The following is a 27,424-nucleotide window of genomic DNA, read 5'->3' as shown; positions in this document are numbered from 1 at the left end:
TGCTATTCATAAAAAGGAATGTGGATTATATAAGGTTTGAACATTATTAGTCTTGTGGTCTTAGCCAAATAAACTAACTGGCTTGCTTATTTTAGCAGTTATTTTACAAGAATGGAATTAAAATAGATTTTTTTTCATGTTTAGAACTTGGCCCTGGGAATAGAGGAAGGCTTGAATTGATTTAAGCAGGGCCAAAGTTGGATTTCTCTAGGCTAAATTTGGACTTCCCTGAGCCAAAATCTATTGCATTTAACTGGCTTTACAAACCAACTAAACATAACAGTTCAGAGGGAAAAGAAAAAAAAGCAAGAGACGGAGAACAATTCTATCACTCATTTGCCTCCATCTCTCAGCTGGCATAAGAAAGATGACCCACGTACTTCATAAGAGGCTAATTTACAGCTAAGGCCTGATAAAATCTTAGGTTCTTTTCAAAAGAAGTTAGTAATACCTGTTAGAACAATGAATTGACTATACTTGTTTTTTTTTTTTTTTTTTTGGTGTGATAGATGTAACAATGGCCCTAATTCTTTATTCTTCCCTGTATTCATGGTCATTTTTCAGGTTCCTTTGAAGTACTCCCCCCACTGTGATTCTGGGTCATCTGCATCCAGAGATTTAGTGCATTTTTACTTACACTTGTGCTTCTGCTGTTGACATAAGAATATGCATGGCTGAGTTAGCCTGCTGGAGGATGAGACATCCATGGAGCAGAGCCAGGTTGCCCTACTCACCCTCACTGAATCCTGTCTAGATTGGCTGATGGCCATCCAAACCCAAGATATATGGATGATTCCAGCCAAGATCAGCAGAGTCATCTGACTGACACCTACCTGATTCCAAATATGTGAGCAAGGAATGTCTATTATGCCACCAATGTTCTATAGCTATTTATTGTGGCATTATTGTGGCTGTAGATATCTCATCTTTGGATGCATTATCAGATCATCATCTTCAAGTATGTTAGAAGATTCTCAGTCTCATGTTCCTTGTGCTCTTGACCACTTGCTTTGCCTTAGCTACCACCTCACATAGTAACAGATTACCAACAGGCTTGTATGATTCCTCTGCTTGATATCGGTTAGCCACATGTTCAGAATTCCTAGCCTATACCAACACTTCTGGACTTTAAAAACCCCATGCCACAGTGACTGTTAAAAGGGCTAGGTGATGCGGTCTGGTGGGTTCGTGAAGTTAACTGTCTGAAAAACTTGGATCAATGGACTAGTAAAAGCTGCTGGGTAAATTGCTCTTCTTCTGATGGACTGTATAGAGACACTGTTTTTCATCTTGCCTGTCCAGAAGTGTACTGTGTGGCCCAGCAAGTGTACTTGCCACATGATTGGCAGCGTCTCTTCATGGCTTTTCATGAAACAGCAGCAAGTGCTACACAGTAATTTGTCAATTTGCATTTGCCTCCCATTATTGCTATCCTCACTTCCTTTCTTCCTCGCTCTTACCAGCCTGGATTGTACCTTTAATAAAGTAGTGGATATATTTCCTTTAGGGTCTCTTTTTTAGGGAAGTCAGATGTTTTAGTCTGGATTTAGTTAGAAAAGCAGCATCATTACAAGTATTACATGAATAAAGAAGTTTAGTAAATAAATTAAGGTTTACCCACCCCAATGTGAGAATTACTGAGGTAATAAAGGTCTGGAAGGCCGCAGCAGGAGAGATTTAGAGAAGCAGTGACTAACTAGGTCAGCCGGAGATTCTCAAAGTACTCATGATTTCATTTGTAGAAACATGTATATCTTAAGCATATCAAGCATCTCATTCTCTAATCTTTCTAGGAGCCCTTTGGTTCATCCTGAAGGTCCCCCTAAATCCCTTCAGAAGTCTTATAAAGGAGTAAATGGCCACACTTTTTATTTGTTCTTTTCTTTGAGGCCATGTTAATGGCAGCCCCCTTGATTTGGTCTTTGTACTAGGCTGTTTTTAATGATCACATTTTATTTGATGAGAAACCATTTTATTTTCCAGTTCTGCAAATCCTAGATTATGTATTTCATTTCAGTTCCATTTGCATACCCATTGCCTTAATTTTGAGCTTGTCTGTTTCTTAACATTTCTTATTTTGGAAGAATAAGTTGATTATTATTAAGTACAATAGATAAGGTACTTAAGAGGCTCAAAATATCACCAAATGCCATGAATGCATTAGGTACATTTTTTGTCTTCCATGTTACTGGAAGCATTAATTATAGCAACTTTTTATCTCCAAATACTGTCTCTGTCTCTTGCTTTTTTTTCTTTTCCCTCTAAACTGTTATGTTTAGTTGGTTTGTAAAGCCAATTGAAAGACCCTAGTGAAAACTTTAGCCATAAACACTGACCCTACATTGAAGGCCACCAGCCAAAAATCACCACCCATACATAAGAGCCGAACATCACTAGACACTTGCTGAGATGCTTCAAATAAAAAAGGGGAAAAGGAGGGGAGAAAAATCCAAAGGATATAGATAAAAAGAGAATAATGGCAACAAAAAAACAACTATCTTCAAAATAAGAGAGAGTATATTGTATTCACAAAACAAGAATAGGAGAGTGTGAATAAGAACAAGCAAAAAGATCTCAGAAATTTAAAAAGTGATTGCTGAAATAAAATTTAAATATAAGAGTTGAAGATAAAATATAGCATAAGAATAGAAAATTCTGAATTCCAAATACCTAAGGCCAATCTTAGTTAAAAGTTGTAATTGCAACCATAGGCTACATGTTACATTGTATTTAATTAAAAACCTTAAGGAGAAAGGCAATAGAGCTTGTAATAGCTATTACCCTTGGTTGTAAAGGAGAAGGGTGGAGATTATTTGTATACCAACTACATAAGTTTACAAAAAATAATGAGTATTAGGTAGATGGAATGAAACTCTATTCATACACTGTATATTAAGCTCTATATACACCGCATATCATCATCATGAAATTGAGTTTCTAGCTGGATTGCAGAGATGAGCCAAAGGGCTTCTCCCCAAATTATTATTTATTTATTTTTGAGACAGAGTCTCGCTCTTGTCTCCCAGGCTGGAGTGCAGTGGTGTGATCTAGGCTCACTACAACCTCCACCTCCCAGGTTCAAGCAATTCTCATGCCTCAGCCCCCCAAGTAGCTGGGATCACAGGCTTGTGCCACCACACCCAGCTAGTTTTTGTATTTTTAGTAAAGATGGGGTTTCGCCATGTTGGCCAGCCTCGTCTCGAACTCCTGACCTCAAGTGATCCTGCGTTGGCTTCCCAAAATGCTGGGATTAACAGGCCTGAGCCACCACACCCAGCCTGAATTATTTTTAATTATGACATTTTTTGTATTCCCTTGAGGCACTGACAATTATAATCTTATTTTATATGTTAGTTATAGTGAATCATATTTATCTCATTATATATTATAGAATATTTTGTTTGATGGAGAAAATTCACTGACTTGTGCTGTAATGTTTATACCAGCACTTAGCTGATTAATTTACTATGACCTCACTCTTTATTCAGCAATTCTGCCACTCTTACTAGTGTAAACTAACTAGCTAGTCCAACAACGAGGCCTTATTTTGGCTTTCTTTCTAAAGGTCATTTCTGACCCCAGCTTGAAGTTTATTTTCACTTGAAGAGATCTCTCAGAAAGTCAAAGAAAATAGGAGGAAAAAAAATTAAGATTAAGGGCCAATCTAAGAGGTCCCTCATTTGAATAATAGGTGTAACAGAGAGAATGGGAAAGGCATGAAAAAAACATTTGTGATTTCTAAAATTGAGGACATCAAGTCATTAGAGTAAAAAAAAAAAAAGATTGTACATTAAGGCTTATCGTCAAGGAATTTCAGAACACTATAGATAGAAAATACTAAAAGATTTCAAACAGAAGAAATAGGTCGTACATCGACCAATAATCAGGATATTAAAGGACTTCTTAAAAACAGCATTGGAAACTAGAAGACATGGGGTGATGCCTTTAGTACTTTAAGTGAAAATAATTTTCTATTTGGATTATATTTTTAGTTGTATAATCAATCAAGTATGAATATAGTATAAAGACATACAAGGTCTCAAAAGTATTACCTCCCATATATTCTTGAGCTAAAGATGCTTAGGAGAATACTGAATAATGTTTTCCAGTAAAATGGAGAAGGAAACCAAAAACCAAAAAAGAGAGCATTAAGCAGAAATCAGCAGGCCAGCTGCGATGGTTCACACCTGTAATCCCAGCACTTTGGGAGGCCAAGGCAGGTGAATCGCCTGAGGTCAGGAGTATGAGACCAGCCTGGCCAACATGGTGAAACTCTGTCTCTACTAAAAATACAAAAATTAGCTGGGCGTGATGGCACGTGCCTATAATTCCAGCTACTCAGGAGGCTGAAGCAGGAGAATCACTTAGAACCTGGGAGACAGAGGTTGCAATGAGCTGAGATGGTGCCATTGCATTCCAGTGTGGGCGACAGAGCGAGACTCAGTCTCAAAAAAAAAAAAAAAAAAAAAAAAAGACAGCAAAGGGAAGTTTCAGGGTTTCAGGATTCATTCATTCATCCATTCTAAAAAATTTTGGGTGCATACTATGTGTCAGATTGTCTAGGTGATGGCTATAGCATGCCAAGTTAGTAAGTGCTGAGAAGAAAGTAAAGCAGAGTAAGGAATTGATAGTGACTGGTGCAGGAAATAGGGTGCCAATTTAAATAGCATGGTCAGATGGGAAAGCCTGTGATAAGGTAAAATTGAGCAGAGACCTAAATGGAGAGAGAGTGAGCCATGCAAATAATTAAGTGAATAATGTTTTAATTATAGGGAACAGTATGTGTGTGTATATATATATATACACACAAAGGTACTGAGGCAGCAGTATACTTGGCATGTTTGAGGAATAACAAGAACAGCAGTTTGTAACAGTGTGTGGGAGGGAAAAAATGATAGAAGATGAGATCATAGGGAGTAATAGTGGTGTGGAGCCACGGTGAGATGTTAAGGTTTTACTCTGAGTGATGAGATAGGAAGCCATCAGAGAATTTAAGCAAAGGAGTGACAAGATGTGACTTATATTTTTAAAGGATTATTTGGCTTCTATATGAAAAATAGACTGCAGGAGAGAAGTAAAATAGGAAGATCAATTAGAATGCTATTTCAGTAGTCCATTTGAGAGATGATATTTGCCTGGACAAGGGTTGTGATCATGGGCGAGTGGTACAGAATGACAAGAGCCTACATATATTTTGAAGGTAGAGCCAGTATTTCCAGATAGGTTAGACATTGTGGTAGATGTGAAAATGTGCTTCCTAGATTCCCCATTCTAGAAAGCACTTGCTAATTAGCTGCAGGGAGTGTGGAGGACAGAAATCCACCAGTATCAGCACTTCATCTGCAACAGCTATAGAAAAAGCTTCACCTGAGGTTACCCTCACCTTAGATCTCAGGGCTGCGCTCAGTGGAGATGTAAGGCCTTGCTACTTCAGCCTCATTTATTACACTGTCAGGCAAAACCTTCCCCAGAGCTCCCTCTGTTACAACTTAATTTCTTCTTCTGCCCAATCCTGCTTCCTCCCCTTCACCTGACTGGTGTCTTACACCCCAAACTCCATCTCAACATTTCTCTTTAGAGGATTCAACCTGTGGTAATTGTTAGCAGGAGTGATCTGAGCTGCAGTGAGGATCCCATCACATGTGGCACATGGAACAAAAAAAGCCTATGGCTCAAGGTGGTAGCTTTTATTAGTGGTAAAATGAGAAGATTTACCCATGGAAGAGAATGTGCCAGCAAGTGCAGTATATCAGGTATTTGAGACTTATGAAGGAAATAGTAAATTTAAGAACAACAGAATTGAATGGCCAAGTGCCACTAATGCTGTATTGAAAGAGGGCTTCTTTGGTTGCATATAAAGCTCATCTAGAATTTAATAGTCCAAGTAGCCAAGCTGGTATTTGTCCTTAAGAATAAATACTGGAAGATCAAGCACAGAAAGTCCAGAATAGAGGCATGTGAATAGACATACTTGTGTCAGATATGTACATGAACTGTAAAGGTCTCTGTATTGCGTGCAGTGCTCACCAGAGAGCATTCAGTACTGAAGAGTCACCAAACAATAAAGCAAACTAAACACATTGCCTAGTTGACATCGTCCATCCTGCTTCAGTTATTCACCACCCAGTGCTAGCACAGTGGGCACATGAATGGAGTATCCACTGTGGAAGGGATGAAGACTAAGCATAAGTTCAGTAGCTTGAGATTCAACTTACCAAGGCTGCCTTAGCTGCTGCTGCTGTTGAATGTCCAACCTGAGAGCGACAGAGACAATACTGCACCCCTGATATAACACCATTCTTCAAGATCAAGTTGGTTACATTGGGCCCCTTCCATCCTGGAAGGACCAGCATTTCCTTGTCATAGAAATAGACACAATTTCCAGATACGAGTTTGCTTTTCCTGTTTCCAGAGCCTCAGTAAATATCACCATTTGAGTTTACTTAGTATTATATTCACCAGCATGGGATCTCACATTATATCATATCAGATCGGGAAACCTATTTTATGGAAAAGCAAGTGCAGGAGTGGACCCATATCCACAGGATCCACTACTAATATCACTTTTTTCACCACTTGGAATCTGTCAGCTTGATAGAACATTGGAATAACCTGCTGAAGGTACAGCTGAACACCAGTTCATAGGCAATATTCTACAAGGATAGGATGCCATACTCCAGGATACAGAATATATATTGGATCGATTATCCTTATATAGCATGTGCCCCAATGTGAAGAATAGATGGGTCCTGGAACCCATTTATTCCTAGGAGTAGATGCAAAGAGGGTAGAAAAAGAGGTGCCTCCCCTCGTTGCCATCACTTTTAATGACCCATATGGTACTTTGCATCTCTTCGTAACTCTGAAATCTGCAGTGAGAGGTCTTGAGCCCACAAGGGGACACGCTTTTGCTGGGAGACATATCAAAAATCTCACTGAAAAACATAAGCTGCAGCAGCTACCTGGACGTTTTGGGTTCCTTGTGTCCAGGGAGCAGCCGCCGATAAAAGGAGTCCAGATCAGTTGACCCTGATCAAGAGGAGATTGGAATCCAGGTTACACAACCTGGGCAGAAGTAATAAGTGTGGTGCCCAAGTGATAAACCTACCAATTTAAGACTGTAATGTGTAGGTGTGGCAACCCATCCTTAAAAGGGCATGATGGCCTGGAACTCAGGCCTCTCAAGGAATGTGGGTCTGAGTTATACCAGCTAAACCACCAGGAGCAGCAGAGGTGGTAGCAGAGGCTGAGGGAAATCTAGAATTGATAGTGGAGGTTGAGGGGATGTGACAACTATTGATGGCATTCCTGAACCTGACTGAAGCAGCAGGCACTGTAGTTTGGTCTGTTTACTTCCATCTTCTATTGGATTCCCAAGCCCCACTGCAGCAGCAAGCACTGTAATTTGTCCCACTAATCTCTATCTTCTAAATTTCTGAGGGGTCAGGAAAAGATGTCTCTTGACTCCTTTAGGAACTGCTCCCTAAACATACAGGGAGACATAGATCTATGTGGAACAAAGGATGGATTGTAATAAGCAAAGAGATACACTGCCTGATTCACTTTCAAGAAAGGACTGACCTCCCAGTTGCAAGGAATGAGGTCAGCAGCTTCCAACTGTCAGCTCCTTCAGAGTCTGCTTCAACTGCAGAAGGACACTATGCTTGAGGTCATACCCTTCCCATGTCTGGTGACTGAAGTCCGGCTGAATGTAGCTGCCAAAGTTACCTTAATGCACATGGAAAGCAAAAAATCAAAAAGTTTAAACAGAGGATTTTGAGAAATTGCATATCAGTTTTTTTCAGCATATGATATTTTGGAGTAGTTTGTTATTCAGCAATAGATAACAGAAATTGGTATCAGGAGTGGGGTGTTACCATAACAAAAGATTAAACCTTACATGGTAAAAAGGACTTTGCCTCTGTCATTAAGTTAAGCACTTTGAAATGTAGAGATTATCCTGAATTATCTAGGTAGGCTCAATATAAGCATGAGACCTTAAAAGTGGAAGACGGATACATGAGAGGACGTCAGAATGATGTGAAATGAGAAGGACTCAACCTGCTATTGATGGCTTTACAAATGAGTGATAGGAACCACAAGCCCCAAGCAGCCTCTGGAATTTGGAAAAAGCAAAGAAACAGATTCTCTCTAGAGTGTCCAGAAAGGAATGCTGTTCAGCTAACATCTTGATTTTAGATCAGTGAGATTTTTGTGTTGGACTTCTACAGAACTTTGTAAGAATAAATTGTGTTGCTTAAGCACACTATAATACATGTGACAAGAAGCTACCAGCTAAGCTTTGAAGAATAGTGAACAAACTTTTACTGGCGGATGGGCAAGGCAGTAAATAAATTATTGAATTATTGAAGGAAATGGAAGATTGAGTTATGCATTGACAGAATGCTTGGCAATAATTTTGCCTGTCTTAATATGGAGTAGAAAATGAAACTTAATTGCTTGTAGATGTCTTAAGGAGATTTCCAGGTGAATGTTGAAAATACTGATTAACTTATTATAGCTGCTTCTCATAGTGTACAGGAAGACATTTACTGAGTGAACTAAAGAAGGAACTGTTCAATTTGAAAGCAGAATTTAGAGGAAATTTTCCAACCGAGTACTTGTCATTTTTTTATAGAAAAGGAAAAAAGAATGGAAGATGGAGCCAAAACCCCAGAGGGAGGAGCCAAGAAGCAAGGAGAGCAATGGATTAGGAAACCACTACCAGAGGGATGAACTGAACCACAACCAAGAAGTAGCCTCTTCCTTTGGTGTAGGGGAGCCCTGAAAACAATTTTAGTTGTATGCTTCCTGTTTCCTTGTCTCCTTTTTTGAATGATAGTCTCTGTGTGGTATTCCTATCCTAGAAAACCTTAACTGGGACAAGCTACTCTCAAGCATCTTCACTTGAGAAACAGTATCTGAGGAAGTTTGTTATATCTGGACATGGTTTAGATGATAAGATTCTGAACTTAAACTTATGCCATAATGGAATGAGACTCTTAGGGTACAGAGTGAGTATATTTTTGCATGTTAGTGAGACAAAACCTGTGGCCAGGGGGCAGACTGTGATCATTTTCAGATGTCCCTCAAACAATTCCTTCCCTTCCTTGGACTCCTCTCTTCAGAGGGTAGAGTCCATTTCCTTTGCCTTTTAATCTGGATTGGCCTTCTAACTCACTTTGACCAATAAAATGTGGTAAAGGTAAGGTCTGACAGTTCTCACTTTCACTCTCCTAAGCCTTCATGTTAGAATTCCAGGATATCCTTCTAGAGATATACATATCTCTAGGGACACGGTGAGTCCCTAGAGACACCACATGGAAAGGCCACCTAGGGAAGAACAGAGATGCCCCAGTCAATAGCACTGCCTTAGTCACTTTGGGCTACTGTAACAGGAATATCATAGATTGAGTGACTTTTTTTTTCTTTTAAAAAAATGAGATTGTGGAACCGGGAAATACAGTGTAGTAAGAGTGGAGAGAAAGGCCACCTAGGGAAGAACTGAGACGCCCCAGTCAATAGCACTGCCTTAGTCAATTGGAGCTACTATAACAGAAATATTATAGATTGAGTGACTTAAACAACAAATTTATATCTTACATTTCTGGAGACTGAAAATCTGGAAATCCAAGATCAGGGTGTCAGCATGGTTGGGTGTTTAGTGGGTGCTCCCTTCTTGGTTTGCAGACAGCCATCTTCCTGCTATATCCTCACACGATGGAAAGAGAGAGCACTCTGGTATCTTTGTCCCCTTATAAGGGCACCAATCCAATCATGAAGGGTCTTCAACCTCATGACTTCTTGGAACCAAATTACTTTCCAAAGTTCTCACCTCCAAATCTAGCACATTGAGGTTTAGGGCTTCAACATATGAACTTCATTGCATAGAAAGCACCAAGGCCCCAGACAAGTTAGAGAGATCTTGAACCTTCTAACTCAACTTAGCCACTGTCTGCATGCAACCACATAAGTGACCCCAGGTAACACCATTTGGAGCTGAAGAACCACCAGCCAGTACACAGAAATGAGAAATTTTAAAATCATCGATTTAGGTAATTAAGTTTTAGGGTGGTTTATTACATAGCAATTGGTAACTGATACACAGTCTTTTTGTTTGTAGAAGAGGGGGTAAGAAAAAAAGACTTATGAAGAAAAGACCTGTAGAAAATCGGGGGCCTATGTACCTCTATTTTTTTTCGTACTGCCGTGTTTCTTTTAATCCATGCTGGTGGTATCTTCATCAATGCAATTTTCTTTAAAACTCTGTGAGCCTTTATATCAGATTAGTCCACCCCATTAGAAAGAAAAGCCACTTCTATAAATAGTGAGACATTCCCTTTCTACCTTTGGCTACGATCAGGGTGCTATAGAAAATTTCCATAAGATTATCTAGCCTACAGGGCCGATGAGGTATTGCTTGAAGTCATTCTAAAGTCTTCGCAAAGATCTTACAGCCTTTGATTTTATTATCACTCTGGGACCATGTTTTACTGTTGGCATGTTCGGCTTTTCTCATCTTTTCTCTGAGATCATTTATGATGTGGAAAATACTTTGCTGGCTGAAGCTGGGAATAGAAAACAGTAGAGAATACTTCAAAGGGTATTCTAGATATGCACTATAGTAAGATATGCTGTCTACATATTTTACTTTCCTCTCTAGGCCCATCATAAAAATCTTTGAAAAATTAATACTACATTTTAGTATGAATATAAGTTAAACTTAGAGGTGATATCTATTTTGTGGTTAAATGTATTATAAACATTTAGTGAAATACAGTACAATTATAACAAGCGTCAATGAATATTTAATGAGCAGCTGTTAATATCTGAAGCAGAAAGATGAATAAAAATTCTGGTTTTGCTTTTAAAAGCGAAGGCTAATTATTAGCTCAAGAAATACTTTGTGTTTGTCCTATGTGAAAGTATTGATTGCACCTGGTTCTCTGCTGTAACTTAAATAAAAATTCAAATATTTGTAAAAGAATATTTATTTAACCTTGAACACTAAGACCTTAATGTTTATAATTGTATTATCAATGTCAACTTTTAAAAACAAACATACATATTTGGCAATGCTGCAAATAGAATCTAAATTATTGAATCAATTTTTCTAATTGTTGTTATTTTTTAATTGATCATATATTTTGAAATTTTTACCCTGATTCTGAAAAATAAATTATTTTGTTGCCTTCAAGGATTCTTAGGTCTAAGTAAAATGGATTCTAAAACTAAAATTAAAGGAAATCTAGATTGATTATATTCTGAGATTACCTAGTCTTATCATTTATTATAGAGGATTTTTTCACAGTCACAGTGATGTATATTTCTGTCTCTTTTTGTATTATTAAATATTTGCTATTGTAACATTTTTTTCCCTTCCAGTTTCTCAAGCAAATATTTCACAAATGTTTTAGACAACTCTAGATAAATTTTTAATTCTTCAATGCACAATACATTCTGATTTTCATGCACTTTGTCCAGAGGGAAGGGAAGAAGGAAGGAAGGGAGGAAGGAAAGGAAGAAGGGAAGAAAAAAAGAAGGGAGGGAGGAAGGAAGGGAGGGAAATGGAAGGGAGGGAGAAGGCAAGAAGGAAGGAAGCAGGGAGGGAGATAAAAGGGAATGAAAGCAGGGAGGGAGTGAGAAATGGAGGAAAGGAGGAAAGAATGGATGAAGGAAGGGTGGGAAAGGAGGGAGGGAAGGAAGGAAGGAGAGAGGAAGCAAATACACTGGCTGAACCAAATGGCCTAATGTTTTGTAATCTTAGGGAAAATAATTTCTTTTTTTTCTTCCAAGACACATTTCCCTGAAAACATGTTGCTTGAATTTTAAAAATAGAAGTCTTTGTTATTTTTGGAAACTATTTTTGAAAGTTAAAAATGTTTTCCAAATTTAAGCTTGGGCACCTCAGTTTATTTGAACAATGGGAATTAAGAAGCTATTCCAAAAGTAAATTAAGATAAAATCAATGCACAGAGATATTTAAAGCTGGAAGATGGCATCTTCAGAAATCTAGGCTATCTTGCTGGAGAGAAGGACCATGTGGCAAGTCCCTGGAGACACTACAAGGAAAGAAAGGCCACATAGAAAAGAAAAGGAATAATTGAAGTACTCCAGTCATTAACACCAAGGAAAGAAGGGGAATAACTGAAGTACCCCAGTCAACACCAAGGCCCCAGCCAGGTCAGAGTAGCCTTCATGAACTTGCTCATTCAGCTTACCCAACAGGTGAACTCAGCCATGACCTAACTAACATCACTTGAAGAGCAACCCAACTAACATCACTTGAAGCAGCTATTGAAAATAGTTAAGCTGAATAACACATAAGCACCATATCAAGAAACCAGGTAGTTGACTGATTTTTTTCATTATCTAGTCATTAATTCTGTTATATGCTGACAGTTTGTTGCATATGGCCTTTATTGTATTGAGGTTCACTTCTTCTATACCTTAATTTGTTGAGAGTTTTGTTATGAAAGGATGTTGAATTTTGTCAAATGCATTTTCTGCATCTGTTGAGATGATCATGTTTTTTGTCTTTCATTCTGCTAATGTGGTGTATCACATTTATAGATTTGCGTTTGTTGAATGATTCTTGTATCCCTGGGATAAATCCCACTTGGTCATGGTGAATGACCCTTTTAGTTGAATTTGGTTTGCTAGTATTTCATTGAGGATTTTTGCATCTGTGTTCATCAGGGATATCAGCCTGTAGTTTCTTTTTTCTTGTAGTGCTCTTGTCTGGCTTTGGAAGTATTCACTCTTCTTCAAATTTTTGAGGCGTTTGAGAAGGACTGGTATTAGTTATTCATTTAATATTTGGTAGAATTCAGCGGTGAAGCCAACAGGTCCTTGGCTTTTCCTTGATGGGTGACTTGTTTATTATTGACTCAATCTCCTAATGTGTTACTGGTCTGTTCGGATTTTCTGTTTCTTCATGATTCAGTCTTGGAAGGTTGTATGTGTCCAGGAATTTATCCATTTCTTGTAGATAATTCAAATCATTGGCATATAATTGTTCATGGTAATCTTCTTGTATGATACTTTGTTTCTGTAGAATCAGTTGTAATGTCTCTTCTTTCGTTTCTGATTTTTTTGAGTCTTCTCTCTTTTGTTCTTAGTCGAGCTAAAGATTTGTCCATTTTGTTTATCTTTATAAAAACCAACTTTTGGTTTCATTGGTCATCCTTTTTTTATAATCTATATTTCATTTATTTCTGCTCTGATTTTTATTATTTCCTGCTTTCTGCTAACTTTGGGCTTTGTTCTTATTTCTCTAGTACTTGAGGTATAACTTTAGGTTGTTTATTTCAGATCTAGCTTCTTTTTGATGTAAGTGTTTGTTGATTTAAACTTCCATCTTAGAAATGCTTCTGCTGCATCCTTATTTGTAGTCTAATTTTCCAATCCATGCTAGAATAATGACAAACTCCATTTTATTCGATCTAGGAACATAGTGCAATCAATCTTTTTTTTTTTTTCAATAAGCCTTTTGTACTTCTATCAGTCTTCTGATTATAGGTCATTGGCCAAATGAGTATTTTGGTAGTTATAAATATTTTTGCTTTGACTACAATCTTAATAAATAAAGCAATGGTTCTTTGTATGTCAATAGATGAGCCAGTTATAATTTAGAAGTTTTTTAAAGCTCTTCGCTTATTTTTTAAAAATTTATATATTTAGGGTTAGGCACAGTGGTTCACACCTGTAATTCCAGCACTGTGGGAGGCCGAAGTGGGCAGATCACTTGAGGCCTGGAGTTCGAGACCAGCCTGGCCAACATAGAGAAACTCTCTACTAAAAATACAAAAATTTAGCTAGGCGTGGTGATGCATGCCTGTAATCCCAGCTACTCGGCATGAGAATCACTTGAACTTGGGAGGTGGAGGTTTCAGTGAGCCAAGATGGCACCACTATATTCCAGCCTGGGCGACAGAGCGAGACTCTGTCTAAAATGAAAAGAAAGAAGAGAAGAGAAGGAGAGGAGAGGAGAGGAGAGGAGAGAGAAGGGGAGGTGAAGGGAGGGGAGGGGAGGGGAGGGGATGGGAGAAAGAAATGAGAAGAGCTAGCAAAGACAAGAAATTTATATATTTAGAGCCCATTTGTCTGTTTGAATAGTTAGATAAAAATAGTTTTATTACTGAATGCTTTAAAATGAAGGCTGTGTTTCCCTTTTGGTGTTTCAAAGAAACTTTCCCACTTCGCCCACTAATATAGAACATGTGCTCCAACTATTAAAAAAACTAGTTTATGAATATAATAATGCAACAAACTAAAATTAATCACAAATAACCAGTATGTATTGACTTCACCAAAGAGGTATCTTGTCTGACTAGACACCTCTTGTCTGACTAGATACCACCTGTCTGTGATTTTCATTCTAAAATTAGGGTTGGAAATAGGTGTATAATACTAATTTGCGGGGACCTTGTTACTAATTTGTAGACTGCCATTTTCAGAAATGTTGGTCTTGAGATTTGTCCGTCTTCATTTGCACTGAAAGGTGAATAAGTTCAGTGTAATTAAGGCCACTAAGATTATGCAGATATAATAGAATTTTTAATTTTTAATGATAAATGTTAATTAACCCAAGTGTACAGAGCATATAGCATATGACAGAGGTACATGAGGCTAACGTTTTTGTAGAAGTTTATCTTAAAAGAAGGATACAATACTGATTTCAATACCACAGGTAAAGGGAATTCAATCAAAATTAAGGTAGATTATTCAATATAATGTTTTAAGCCTGTTTGGCTGCTTCTAGCTATATAGCTTATTCTACAGTGCTATTGTCCATGAACAATTGTTATACTGTCAAGGATATCAGACCATGTTAATAATACCTAGAAGAACATATCTTGAAATGTAAATGTATTGAAAAACAAAAATAGAATACAGTTGAAAGTCCAATTGCATTACTCATTCAGTAAATATTTACTGAGTATCCACTACATGTCAGATATATCTACCATGCTTGTGACTGTTTTTAAAACTTTTTTATTTTCAAATGTTCATTGCTAGTACATATGCTCCTCCACTTAACTATAGTTACTTCCTGATGAATGCACTGTAAATTGAAAGAATTTTAAGTCAAAAGTGCACATAATACACATAACCTACCAAACATCATAGCTTAGTCTAGCCTACCTTAAATGTGCTCAGAACACTTGCATTAGCCTATAGTAGGACAAAATCATCTGGAAACACAATACACTGTAGAGTATCGGATGTTTACCCCTCTGATCTCCCGGCTAACTGGGAGCTGCAGCTTGCTGCCACTGTGTAGCATCATGAGTGAGCATCTTGTAGCATATCTAGCCTGGAAAAAGATAAAAACTCAAAGTTCAAAGTACAGTTCCTACTGAATGCACATCACATTTGCACTATTGTAAAGTAGAAAAATTACAAGTCAAACTATTGTAAGCTGGGGACCATCTCTTTATAAAATGTGATTTATTTTATGTAGTGACCTTGTATCCTGTGAATTTGCTAAACTCACATATTAGTTCTGTGAACATTTCGCTAGATTCCTTGGGATTTTCTATATAGACAATCACATCATCCCTGAGTAGACAACGTTTTATTTCTTCCTTTTCAGTAAGTATGCTTTTTGTTTCTTTTTCTTGACCAATTGAATTGGCAAGGACTTGAATATTGGATAGATGTATAAGAACAGACATCCTTTCCTTGTTCTCAGTCTTGGAGGAAGGGAGTTTAAACCTTCACCATTAAGTATGCTAGGTTTAAGTTGTGTGTGCATGTTCATGTGCATGTGTGCACATGCTACCCATTATGGGGTTAAGAAAGTTCCTTTATGTTCCTAGTTTGCTAAGAAGCTGTTGAAAAATATACAATGAATGGAATTTGAACTTTATCATTTTTTTCCTGCATATATGTCGTTTTTCTTCTTTAGTATGTTTATATGGTAAAATACATTTCTCTAATTGTATTTTCTAATTTGGGACCAATCTTGCATTCCTGGGATAGACTTTGCTTGGTTATTTATTATCATTTTTATGTTTTTGCATTTGATTTGCTAATACTTTGTTGAGAATTTTTGCATTTCTGTTTGTGAGGTATATCGGGCCATAGTTTTCTTGTGCTGTGTTTCTGTAGTTGTAGTATCAGGGTAATGCTACCCTCCTAAAATGAGATGGGTAGTGTTATCTCCTTTTTTCTTGAAGACTTGCAATTTTTGTATTTATAGATTTTTACTCCTTCTTTCCTAAATCTTTGGTAGAATTAGCCAGGGAAACTATCACAGCCTGGACTTTTTTATTTTTGGAAGCTTTATACTTAAAATTCATTTTTTAAAACAGATATAGAAACATGTAGGTTAACTTTTTTCTTGAGTGAGTTTGGCAGTTTGTCTCTTTCAAGAATTGGTTCAGTTCCTCTAACCTGTGGAATCTATAAGCAGTGATTGTAGGATTCCCTTCTACATTTAATGCCTGTAAGGTCTATAGTTTTCTATTTTCTTGATAAATCTAAGTAGAGATTTATCAATTTTATTGATCATTTCAAAGAACAAGCTTTTTGTTCTCTTTTGTTTCCTTTACTTTTTATCAATTTTATTGATTTATTCTATTTATCCTTTCCTTTTTTGCTTGATTTGGGTTTAATTAGCTTTTTTTCCTACTGTTTTAAGATTGAAACTTAGATTATTGATTTGAGCTTTTTCTGCTTTTTCAATATAAACATTTAATACTATAAACTTCCTTCTAAGCACTGCTGAGAAGGACATAGCTGTAGCTGCATCCCACAAATTTTGACATGTTGTATCTTCATTTTCAATCAGTTCAAAATAATTTCCAATTTCATTTGAAACTTCCCCTTTGACCCTTGAGTTATTTAGAAGTGTGCCATTTAACTTCCAAGTATTTGGAGATTTTCCAGAATTTTTGTTATTGATTCCTAATTTAATGCCTATCTGATTAGAGAATATACTTTGTATGATTTAAATTATTTTTAATTTTTTAGGATTTGTGTTATAGTCCAGGATATTATCTGCATTCATGAATATCCGTTTTCAATTTTAAAAAAATGTTTGGAGTCCGCTTTAAGTATCAGTTAGGTCAGGTTGGTTGATAGGGTTAGTCAAATGTTCTAGAATCAATGGGAAAGATAGGTTTAAGTGGGATTACTCTTGGCCAGCAGTAGAAGTTTAAATTGGATTTTAAACTCAGATTTTTCTGGCTCTACAGTTGATATTCTTTCCATTACGCCACAACGAAACATGAAAAGCTCCTAAAAGGTCTAAAATCTGCTAGGTATTATGTAGCAAACATAAAACTTGATCCTAAATTTACTTTTATGCTGCAAGAAAATTCTATTTTTTGCTTAAAGAGGAAAAGTCAAAACATACTTAGGAAATGTACAAGTTTGCTTGTTCTTTGCAAACAGACATTAAATATTTTGTTTCATTTCTCATTGGAAACAGGCTTTAAATATGTTTTCTAGTATGCCCAATTTTCAAAGGCATGTCCTTCAATCTCTTTTAAAAGTTAATAACTTTGGAGTCAAAGGGCTACTTCCCTTTTACTATAGAGGGAAAGACTGAGGCATAATGGCGAAAGAAATATCTTAAACCACTGTATTAGGTATCAAATTTGAGCTTTTCTTCACTTTTCACTCACACTCCTCCCTGCTTCCTTCTATTCCATATGAGTTAGAGGGGTAGATTAGAGAAGTATTTTCTAGTCTTAAGAAAAAGAAAAAAAAAAAAACCACATTCTCTGTTCACAAATATCAGTATCCCACACTCTCCTTCTGTTACATTTAAATTTTACAAGTAAATGAAACATTTTTTACTTAAAAGTTTTAAATAGTCATTGTAATTTTTTTCAAATTTTTCATGTCCCTCTCTCCTGAATTTCATATATACTCCCTAAGGATGACATCCCATGTTGGAAGTGCAAATAATTTCTCCTTCCAGATTTGTCTAGAGCTGCCCATCTGGGGATCCTTTGGCAGTCTTCTTGTTCTCCTCAAAGTCTTTTTCACCTTGTCACACCGTGGCTTATATGTATGCTCCGAAATGGACCCATCATCATAGATGACCTTATCCTTTCTCCTGTAAAGCCATGCCTTCCGTAATGCAGCAGGCCACAAAGCTTGCTAACCCATGCAGAAGTGTGCAAAGGAATCTTCTATGTCACAACTTACGAGGACACTAGTGACAGGTCAGGGTTGATTGGTCAAGGGCTAAGGCCAAGCAAGTTCTCCAAGGAAGGTTAGGCATTCACTAGTAATGAAAAACTTTCTTTGCTGTTTATTATGGCAGTGAAACCATATTTGGCTCTGCTACCAATTCTGCCATTATTTAATCAGAGCCAGCAAAGAGGCTACCAGACACATCTATTCTTCAACAGGTGCCTTCTCCAAAATACTTAATAATAATGGAAAATGCAATAATATTTCTATGGGTCATATTAATCTCTCACTTTTTCATAAGTTGGTTTTGGAGCTTGAGCATATTTGCTATGGGATGATGCAGGATATTTTTAAGGATTTGTCCTAAAATTTCTATAGTATTACATAAAATATAAGAAAGGGTTAGAGAGGTATGGAAGAAAAGTGGTGATTAAAATAGAAGAGAGAGAGGTGAGCAAGAGAATGGGTGAGGGTGAGAATGAGTGTGCATGAGACTAAAGACTTGGTATATTTTAAACCTGAAAACAACATTGTTTTTAAATCCATCCTCTTGCCTTCTTTACCACCCTCCTTTAATTGAGCTTCTGCTCCTATGCCAGTGTCAGTCCTTAAACTGCAAATGTAACCGTATTGGTCCTTTGCTTAAAACACTTTAGGGAATGAAGTCTCTCCATGATCTGATTCCAAACTTCTGCTTTAGCCTCACCAGCTGCCACCCTTAACCTTTTGTTTAGACAATTTTGATTTCTTTTGAGTTTCTGAAGAACACTAGACTATGTCATTCATCTGTGCCTCTGTGGTTTTTATTCCTTCTGCCTGCCACATGTGATTCTCTTCTGTGCTGGGCAATTATTCTGCAACACCTGCTCTATGATCTCTTCCCTGATCATGCATTCAGTGAGAGTTAATAACTTGTTCTCCCACGAAACATTGTATATAGTATTTTCATTATAATAAGCAATTGTTATATGGTTATTATGGGTTTGCTTTGTTTTCTCACTGGTCTGTGAACTCCTTGTGGGCTGGGTCAATGTCTTTTTGTCATTCTGTCATATATATCTAACACTGTGCCTGGTACAGTGTAGGATCTTAGAGAATATTGTTTGATCTAAATCAAACAGCTTATATAACAAGAAGTCACCAAACAGTCTTTCACTTTGTAGATTCTTATGTCAAATACACTGCTGTGTTGTCACTATTATGGCATATAATGTATCTGCTCTAGGGGAGATAAAAGATTTTTAGGCAGATCAAGCTAGATCAAGCAATCATCTCTTTTTTCCATTTGAATAAGGATACCCCAAAGGAAAATGTAATAAACAGAATACTTTTACATCAATCTTTTATATTTAGGGGAGAAGAGGATTTGTAATTTTTTTTTCATGAGCTAGTTAGAAAAACTAAGCCCCTGTGCAATGTTGTACTTCTGAAAATAATATCCAAAGGAACAGCAATTCTAGACTAAATACTAAATCCAAATGTGGCTAGATTCCATCTTTAGTTTGGAAACAGCCACAGCTGTGGCCAGCCCAGCAGATGATGGAATTCAGTTGAGGGTTTGATATGGGGGAAAGGAAAGATTTTCTGCCCAAAGGCAGTTGGTGCATAGACCCTGCCCTTCCCTGCCCCTGCCTCCTGTTCCCAAAACCCCATCACTACCCAGGAAATATATTGGTAATCTTGCCAAGATCTGGCACTTGGATTCTGTACCATTGGGAATATCATGGTAAAGGGCCTCAAAATAAAATCCAAGATGACAATATTATATTGTATGTCTCAAACTCTCACCAAGTGTGGACAAATATCGAGTTAAGCCACAGAAAATGCTTAAAATTTTTCTATAAATTGTATTTTGCAATTTATCTGAGGCAAAAGAAACATAATAGTTCCAATGTAATGAAGCCTTTCCTTTTCCAAAAATACTAAAGTATAAAATCATATGCCTGCTGGAAATGACACACTAGTCTTAACCAGCAAATTATGGAGAAGATAATTTCCAGTCCTTTCTTCTGTATCTGCCCCTGTACTCTACCCACTTTACCCCCATTCTTTATTAACTCATAGGGAAGCACATTTGACAAAAAATAAGTGTCTGATCTTTAAGAGCTATTAGCGTTTCCATGGATGTAGCATATCTATCCTGTTAAAGGACTACTAGGAAATCTAATTATGACTGTGGAAGTCAGGATAGTGGTAACCTTTAAGTGGAAGGATTGGAAGGAGGCACAAGGGTGGTTTCTGGGGTGCTGCTTATGCTCTGTTTCTTGATCTGGGTGCTGGTTACATGTATGTGTTCAAGTTGTGAAAAAAATTGAGCTATAACCTTATTATTTATACACTTTTCTATATGTATGATTCACACATATAAAAATAATATATTCAATAAAATAATAATTATAATGATTATGATAATCAGAGTATCAGCCTTGTTTGTTTCAAAATATGAGTTTATGTCTTCAGCTAGATATCAGTTTATAGTCTTCACAGACTATAAAGACCAGTAAGTCTATGTCTAGACTATAAAGTCAATACAGGTATGTGGAATGTACCTTTTAGTAAGAGGTCATTTGTTTACTTTGGGAACAGGAGGCCCAGAAACCAGCTGAAGAGGCCTGTTTCTCGGTGAGTAGAAAGGCTTGAAAGGTTCTTTCCAGCTCTTGTTGCCCACTGCCCAGTTCTTCTTCAGTCATCTTCATGTTGTTACTGAACAACCCTTTGGGAAAGACAGAGCAGATATAATCAACCTAACTTTTAAAAAGAGGAGACTGAGGCACACAGTTTAACTTTTATTTTAAGTTCAGGGGTACAAGTGCAGGTTTGTTACATAGGTAAACTTGTGTTTACCTATGTGTTAACATAGGCTATGGGGGTGTGTTGTACAGATTATTTCATCACGCAGGTATTAAGCCTAGATCCAATTAGTTATTTTTTCTGATCCTTTCCCTCCTCCTACCCTCCCCCACTGATAGGCCCCAGTGTATGTTGTTCCCCTTATGTGTCTATGTGTTCTCATCATTTAGCTCCCACTTGTTAGTGAGAACAGACAGTATTTGGTTTTCTGTTCCTACATTAGTTTGTGAAGGATAATAGCCTCCCCAGCTCCTTCCATGTCCCTGCAAAGGACATGATCTCATTCTTTTTTATGGCTGTGTAATATTCCATGCTGTATACATACCATATTTTCTTTATCCAGTCTATTATTGATGGGCATTTAGGTTGCTATTGTAAATGGTGCTGCAGTGAACATATATATGCATGTGTCTTTATGGTAGAATGATTTATATTCCTTTGGGTATACACCCAGTAATGGGATTGCTGGGTCAAATGGTAGTTCTGCTTTAGGTCTTTGAGGAATTGCCACACTGTCTTCCACAATGGCTGAAGTAATTTGTACTCCCACCAACAGTGTATAAGTGTTCCTCTTTCCCCGCAAGCTTGAGGCATGTAATTATTAATAATCTGTTTAAACTAATAAAGTCGGTGGTGATGCTAGGATTAGGACCCAGATCTGCTGGTTTCTGATGTAGAATTTCTACTTTATACAAGTCAGTGCAATGCATCCAAGTCAACAATCACTGTGTCCAGTTCCCTCTTTCTGACATTAAATCAAGAAAATACTATGATTATTGACGTAGCATTTGGACTTTATTGACCTTGATCAAAGCCTTCATGCTTACACGCTTTTCCCTGACTAACCCTACCTAACCTCCTTCCAAGGAAACAATATCCATCCCTCTCCTGTGTTCTCCTGCAGGCAGAAAACCATTATATTTCTCAGCTTTCCTCAAGTAGCAGACAAAATTAGCAGGTCTGTGAGAGGAATTTTTGGTGGAAGAGGATGGTGGAATTTTCTGGGGTACCCCCACTATGAGAATCCAGCAGTGGCTTCCCAAAGGGAGGCTATAGGGTGGGAGGATCTGTGGGAGCAGTCTGCTATGGGTACAGGCAATTAGAGGGTGTATTTTCTGTAGGGAATTTGAAAACAGTAATAAAGCCAACTAAAAGTTGTTGGTCAGCTTTTTATTATCACCATGTGCCTAAAAATCCTGAGCAGCCCTTCCTGCAGATATTCCTACAGACTAGACCTGAGAGTAGTGGTGAGTAGTACAACTGACCATTTCCCTTCCTCCACCCTTTTGCCGCATTTTGACATTAAAACTCTTGTAATTGTAGGACATGACATTGCCAGCACACTGAGAGGCGTGAACTGTTTGTCTCTAGGGCCACAGGGATAAGGCATTTGTTTGAGGAAGGTGTTATAAGTAGATATTCCAGTTGGTTCTAGGTCAGCATCTTTCTCATGAACACATTTCCAGCATCTATTCATAGAACTGGAGCCCACAGACCTTGAGCAGATAATTGAGAACACACAGACTTCAGATGCAGAGTTTGGCTCAGAGGCCTTCGTGGAGGTGGCACTTTCACTTGGCTCACCTTTCAAGACTACAGTCTTTCCAAGGTGGTGCCCACCTACCTTGGTTAGTTGAATAACTTCACCTTTTCTCCTCTGATATTGATCCTCTGTGACTTTAACTAAACTTTAGTTTCGGAAGTGCTTTCTTTTAAAAGGAAGAGAATTTTGTTATTCTTAACTTTTCTTTCCTAATAGCTTCATACCTCCTTGATCCCAGCCCAGAACACAATAGCTGATTACAAAGATATTTTCTGCAGGGAGCCTCATCTGGATTTACCTACACCAAGCTGAAATGCCTGAGTACCATCCAAAAGGGAAGAAAAAAAAATGTGTCCTATAGTATCAAAAATGCCGAAATGGAGATATAAAATAGCATATAGCCAGTGAGAGCATGTTTCATATCTGTGACAGAATATTCTGATGTTAGAAGCTCAGACTAAAATCAAACAAAACGAAACAATAGTATGTCCAGCACTCAGCTTTGTAAAAATGCCAGACTGTAAACACATGTAATTTATTTTTCAGGATGACACAACAGCTGAAACAATTTAGTCCACAAGAAGATTCCACAAACAGTGCATCAACAATCTCCCAAAATATACATATTTACTTTTAATTCCTCAGTTGAGGCCATGGAAATAAAAATGGAGGTGAGTGAGAAAGTTATTGTGGACACTGATAATCACTGAACTATTGATAATGGGGATAAAATAAATGTTTGGGGGACTTTACTGGCTACTCACTGTTATACCCATTTACGTTAGAGGTTGAATTCTTAAGGAATGATTTATGAAAAAATAAAGGGATTCTACTTGAACTTGTTGAGACATACAAACCCTAAGAGAGGCTTAGTATTTAAAAGAAAACCTATAGAAAAATTTGCATTTGGATAATACTGTAGTACCCCAATTAATTAGAAGAAATATGTTCCAGGGAAGCATTTCATTTCTGGAATCTTGCAACACTTCCCCTAAGATAATGAACAGGATTTACTGTGGCTACTAAGTCGTCAGTGACCCTGAAGATTGGTTTCATTCAATCTCTGTGGTTCAAAAAAACCACACCCAGCTTACCATTTTGATGGTTTTTGTTGTTTCTTTTTGACATACCATGTGATTTTATTCTAAGGAGGTCAAGAACAGGCAAAAATATAGGAAAAATTTAAACCGTGGTTGCCTCAGAAAGTAGAGGTCAGGGTTGATTACCAAGGGGCATAAGGGTACTTTTGTTTTATATCTTCATTGGAGGAGCTGGTTACACAGGCATACACTGTCAAAACATTTAACTGTTTACGTGACATCTGTGTATTACATTATATGTAAATTTTATCCGAAAATGTGAGCTAAATATGACTGTGCTCAGAACTAATGGAAAAGTGTAGACCTTCCTAAACTTCTTTGGCCATTCCTCTCAACCCCTGGGAGTGATGCTCTAAAGCCAGCAAGGTTTCTCCGTATCCAGACAGAGAATGTGAATCCCAGCAAAGAACAAGACAAGAAGTGGAGGCTAGGCTGAGACTGAGTATGACATGAGGCAGTGTCAGTCATACTAAGAAGACAACCTGGGACAGGGATGTAGGCTGCAGGCAGATGCCCCTTAGGACCAAAACTGCATAGGGTAAGTGCCTACTAGGAGCTAACTTCTGAAAATGGGCATCTAACCTTATTAAGAAAGGTTGGTTGGGTTACTGTTGAAGGTCTCTAGCTAGCTTTTGTACATGGCTGAATTATCTGATGGAACCAGGGGGAGCTTAATGTTTCTGAGAAGCTTCACAGTATGGTGCTTCTCTTCCCCAGCCCCACTCTACCTCATTCTGAGTAAGCATAGCTGGTCTATTTACTCACTAATTGGTCTATAATTGTCAGTGCTTCTTCACAGGGGGAAAAGGACTTGAAATCTTACAGGGAGTTTAAAATATTCACTAGTAGACTGTCGAAGGCAACTGAGAAAAAATCCTAGAATGTTAAATGCCATAAGACATTTCTCTCACCTTTCCTTTTAGTCTACACAAAGAAATAAAGATACCAAGAAATGGCTAAAATAAAGATAAAAAGGCATATAAAGATATAAAGATTAAAAGGCATTTTTCTTAGTTTTTAAAAAAATACAGACATAGACTAGTTTTTACTTTGTAGATTTTAAAATAAAGTGCAAATGCAAAGGCCATATTTATATGGGGATCTCACAAATAAGCATTATTTGTCTTGTGGCTCAAATGACTACTAATAAAGCTACAAATAGTGTTTACTAGGGGGAAAACAGTGATCTTCAACTGTTTACCACTTAGTCAACAAATATTTGTTAAACAAGGAACTTCTCACTAAAGAGGATTCACAAGGTAAAAAATGAGGAGAACATTGTAAGAGTGAATTACTCAGAGAGAAAAAGGGAAAGTATGAACACACACAAACATGAGAGAAAACACTTGCTTGTCTATGAACATTTGACTTAATATAGTTCCCAGAAATGTTACAATGAAATAGCTGTTAACAAAAAAATCAGATTCAATTAAATGACATTACAGTTTCAAAGGTCAACAGGTAAACATGCCTTTCTTCTCTTTTTACTTCTGAGATTTCTCTTTTTCCAGAATTCCCTGGTGATGAAATCAACAGATGGAATTATTTCTTTTTAAGCTTAAAGAAAGGTCACCAATAGCTTTTAACAGATTACAAATGATTTGACACATGATTTCAAAAGTGGGGAAAATTCTATGGAGGCAGAAACACTTCAAGAATTGATGGAAAAAGATTTCATAACAGCACAGGCCAAAATTAACACTGCTAAAGTGGTTCTATTTTAATTAACTAGGTGCAAACCATCTCATAGTCCTCTGAATCAATTGTGACTGTTGTATTAGACAATTTTGAAAATTCTTTAATATTTAAATTTAATGTTATTGCTTAATAGTGAAAGATCTTTTGTTACCTTAAGGTAAAACCTCTACTTTCATACCCAGGCCCAGTCTGTGGTGTAATTACAAAGGCATTTGCCTGTCCAACATTATTTTCATTAGACTCAACCGAAACAATATTCCCATTCTATGCTCCTTACCTGTCATAGAGACCATTTTTGTTGCTGTGAATGTCAGGACTTTCCTGCGGCCGGGCGCGGTGGCTCAAGCCTGTAATCCCAGCACTTTGGGAGGCCAAGACGGGCGGATCACGAGGTCAGGAGATCAAGACCATCCTGGCTAACACGGTGAAATCCCGTCTCTACTAAAAGAAAATACAAAAATCTAGCCGGGCGAGGTGGCAGGCACCTGTAGTCCCAGCTACTCGGGAGGCTGAGGTGGGAGAATGGCGTAAACCCGGGAGGCGGAGCTTGCAGTGAGCTGAGATCCGGCCACTGCACTCCAGCCTGGGCGACAGAGCGAGACTCCATCTCAAAAAAAAAAAAAAAAAAGAAATGACTGGTCCCCAATTTTCCTGAAAAGTTTCTTATGTTGGGAGAAGCTCTAGGATATCAAAGCTGTACTTAGAAAAGGGAGGTCAGAGGTTAAAAAAGAAGGTATTTTATTGCTTAAAGGAGAGAAACTTTGAGATCCCTTTAACCTTGCCATGTGAATCCTCAAAATACAATATTTTTATTTTTAATTTTTATTTTATATATTTTCTAAGTGATTTCAAAGAGATTGAAAGGGCTTGCTGGAACCACCAGAAGTCTTAAGCTATCTTTAGTTATTAATCAATGGAGGTCAGTGAGTTACAGCAATATGTAGTAAATACATTTATCTCAGGATCATTATTAATAAGCCAGTGCCCTGTACTAGTAGTGGTTAGGAAGAATTGCTTTAATAGGGATACAATGACGCTTACCTCTTTCTTTCTCACCTCTGCCCATGCTTAACCTGGTAGCTTAGGGTGTCACAAGCTTCCTCTCAAAGTTAAAAAGAATTTGTTAAATTATTTTTCTGAATAGTCTTATATATGTTTCATAAATGTGTAACCTTAACAAGTCTTATATATGTTTCATAAATGTGTCACCTATATCAGTCTTGATTTCCTCATTGGTGAAATGACGGGTAGTTTAAAAAATTTCTTCCAACTCTAAACATCTTATGATCAGTGCAGAGTTTTTGGATGAATGATGTGATTCCATGATACTCAGGAGTCTGTGTTCACCACCCATGCATCCTTCCTCCCAAAATTCTAAAAAATATGCTTCACCAGTATAAGGAATTAATTAAAGAAAGAGGAATACAGAGGATCTAAGATATTGATAAGTCAATACAGGAAACATTAGGGAAATCCAAAAGAGAACACTGAACAAAAATCATAGAACAATGTCTGTGTAGCAGGACTGCAGAGTAGCTAGTCCAGATCAAAATAAGAGGACAGAGGCCTTCAGAAAGGCTACTCTTAATGAAAAGATAAATGGAACTTCTAACTTTTCTGTTGACTTTGACATATTGGAAAGAGTTTTAGAATTCTTTAGAAGAATTTAGGGGTGAATTAGAGTTAGTACATAGAAGAATAAGCTTTGTTTTCCCTGGAGTTATTAACTCCTTTTTATTCAATCAAAGATTGTTATATTAAGAGAATGGGCAGGAGTTCAGAGAAGGAGTTTAGAATGTGTGTATGTTAGGGGAAGGCATTGGTCTGTGTAAGGAGCTAGATCCTAATTTTTATAGACAAAAATCAACAGATATTGTCTAAAATAGTAATAACATTTTATTCATGCAACCTAGAAATATGGAAGTAAACTCCAGGAAAAACAAAACAAATTAGAAGTAGGTTGCCTCTGGGAAGTGGGGCTCCACAGTAGGGGAGGGCAGAGTAGGGACAGTGTCCCTACTCTGAGTAGAGGTGGTAATCCCCTGTATTACTGTAGGCAGAGTAGGGACGGTAAGGTAAT

At 37.4% G+C, this 27,424-nt stretch overlaps 1 protein-coding gene across 5 annotated transcripts in view; it reads left to right on the top strand.

Annotated features, from left to right (window-relative positions):
- The window catches only part of DTWD1 (DTW domain containing 1), a 36,418-nt gene extending 25,335 nt beyond the window's left edge, over window positions 1-11,083 (top strand). For 4 of the 5 annotated variants that reach the window (XM_023227211.1, XM_023227206.1, XM_023227207.1 and 1 more), the window contains one exon: window positions 8,639-11,083. In XM_023227211.1, the coding sequence (XP_023082979.1) occupies window positions 8,639-8,736 (98 nt within the window). In that variant the 3' untranslated portion in view covers window positions 8,737-11,083. Of the gene's footprint in view, window positions 1-564; window positions 3,074-8,638 lie in introns of those variants that run through there. The other variant, XM_023227210.2, reaches the window with a different exon arrangement.
- Window positions 11,084-27,424: the final 16,341 nt, after the last annotated feature.

The sequence above is a fragment of the Piliocolobus tephrosceles genome, chromosome 6, assembly GCF_002776525.5.
Source record: "Piliocolobus tephrosceles isolate RC106 chromosome 6, ASM277652v3, whole genome shotgun sequence".
In the NCBI taxonomy this organism is placed as follows: domain Eukaryota; kingdom Metazoa; phylum Chordata; class Mammalia; order Primates; family Cercopithecidae; genus Piliocolobus; species Piliocolobus tephrosceles.
This window is presented reverse-complemented; position numbering and strand designations above follow the sequence as displayed.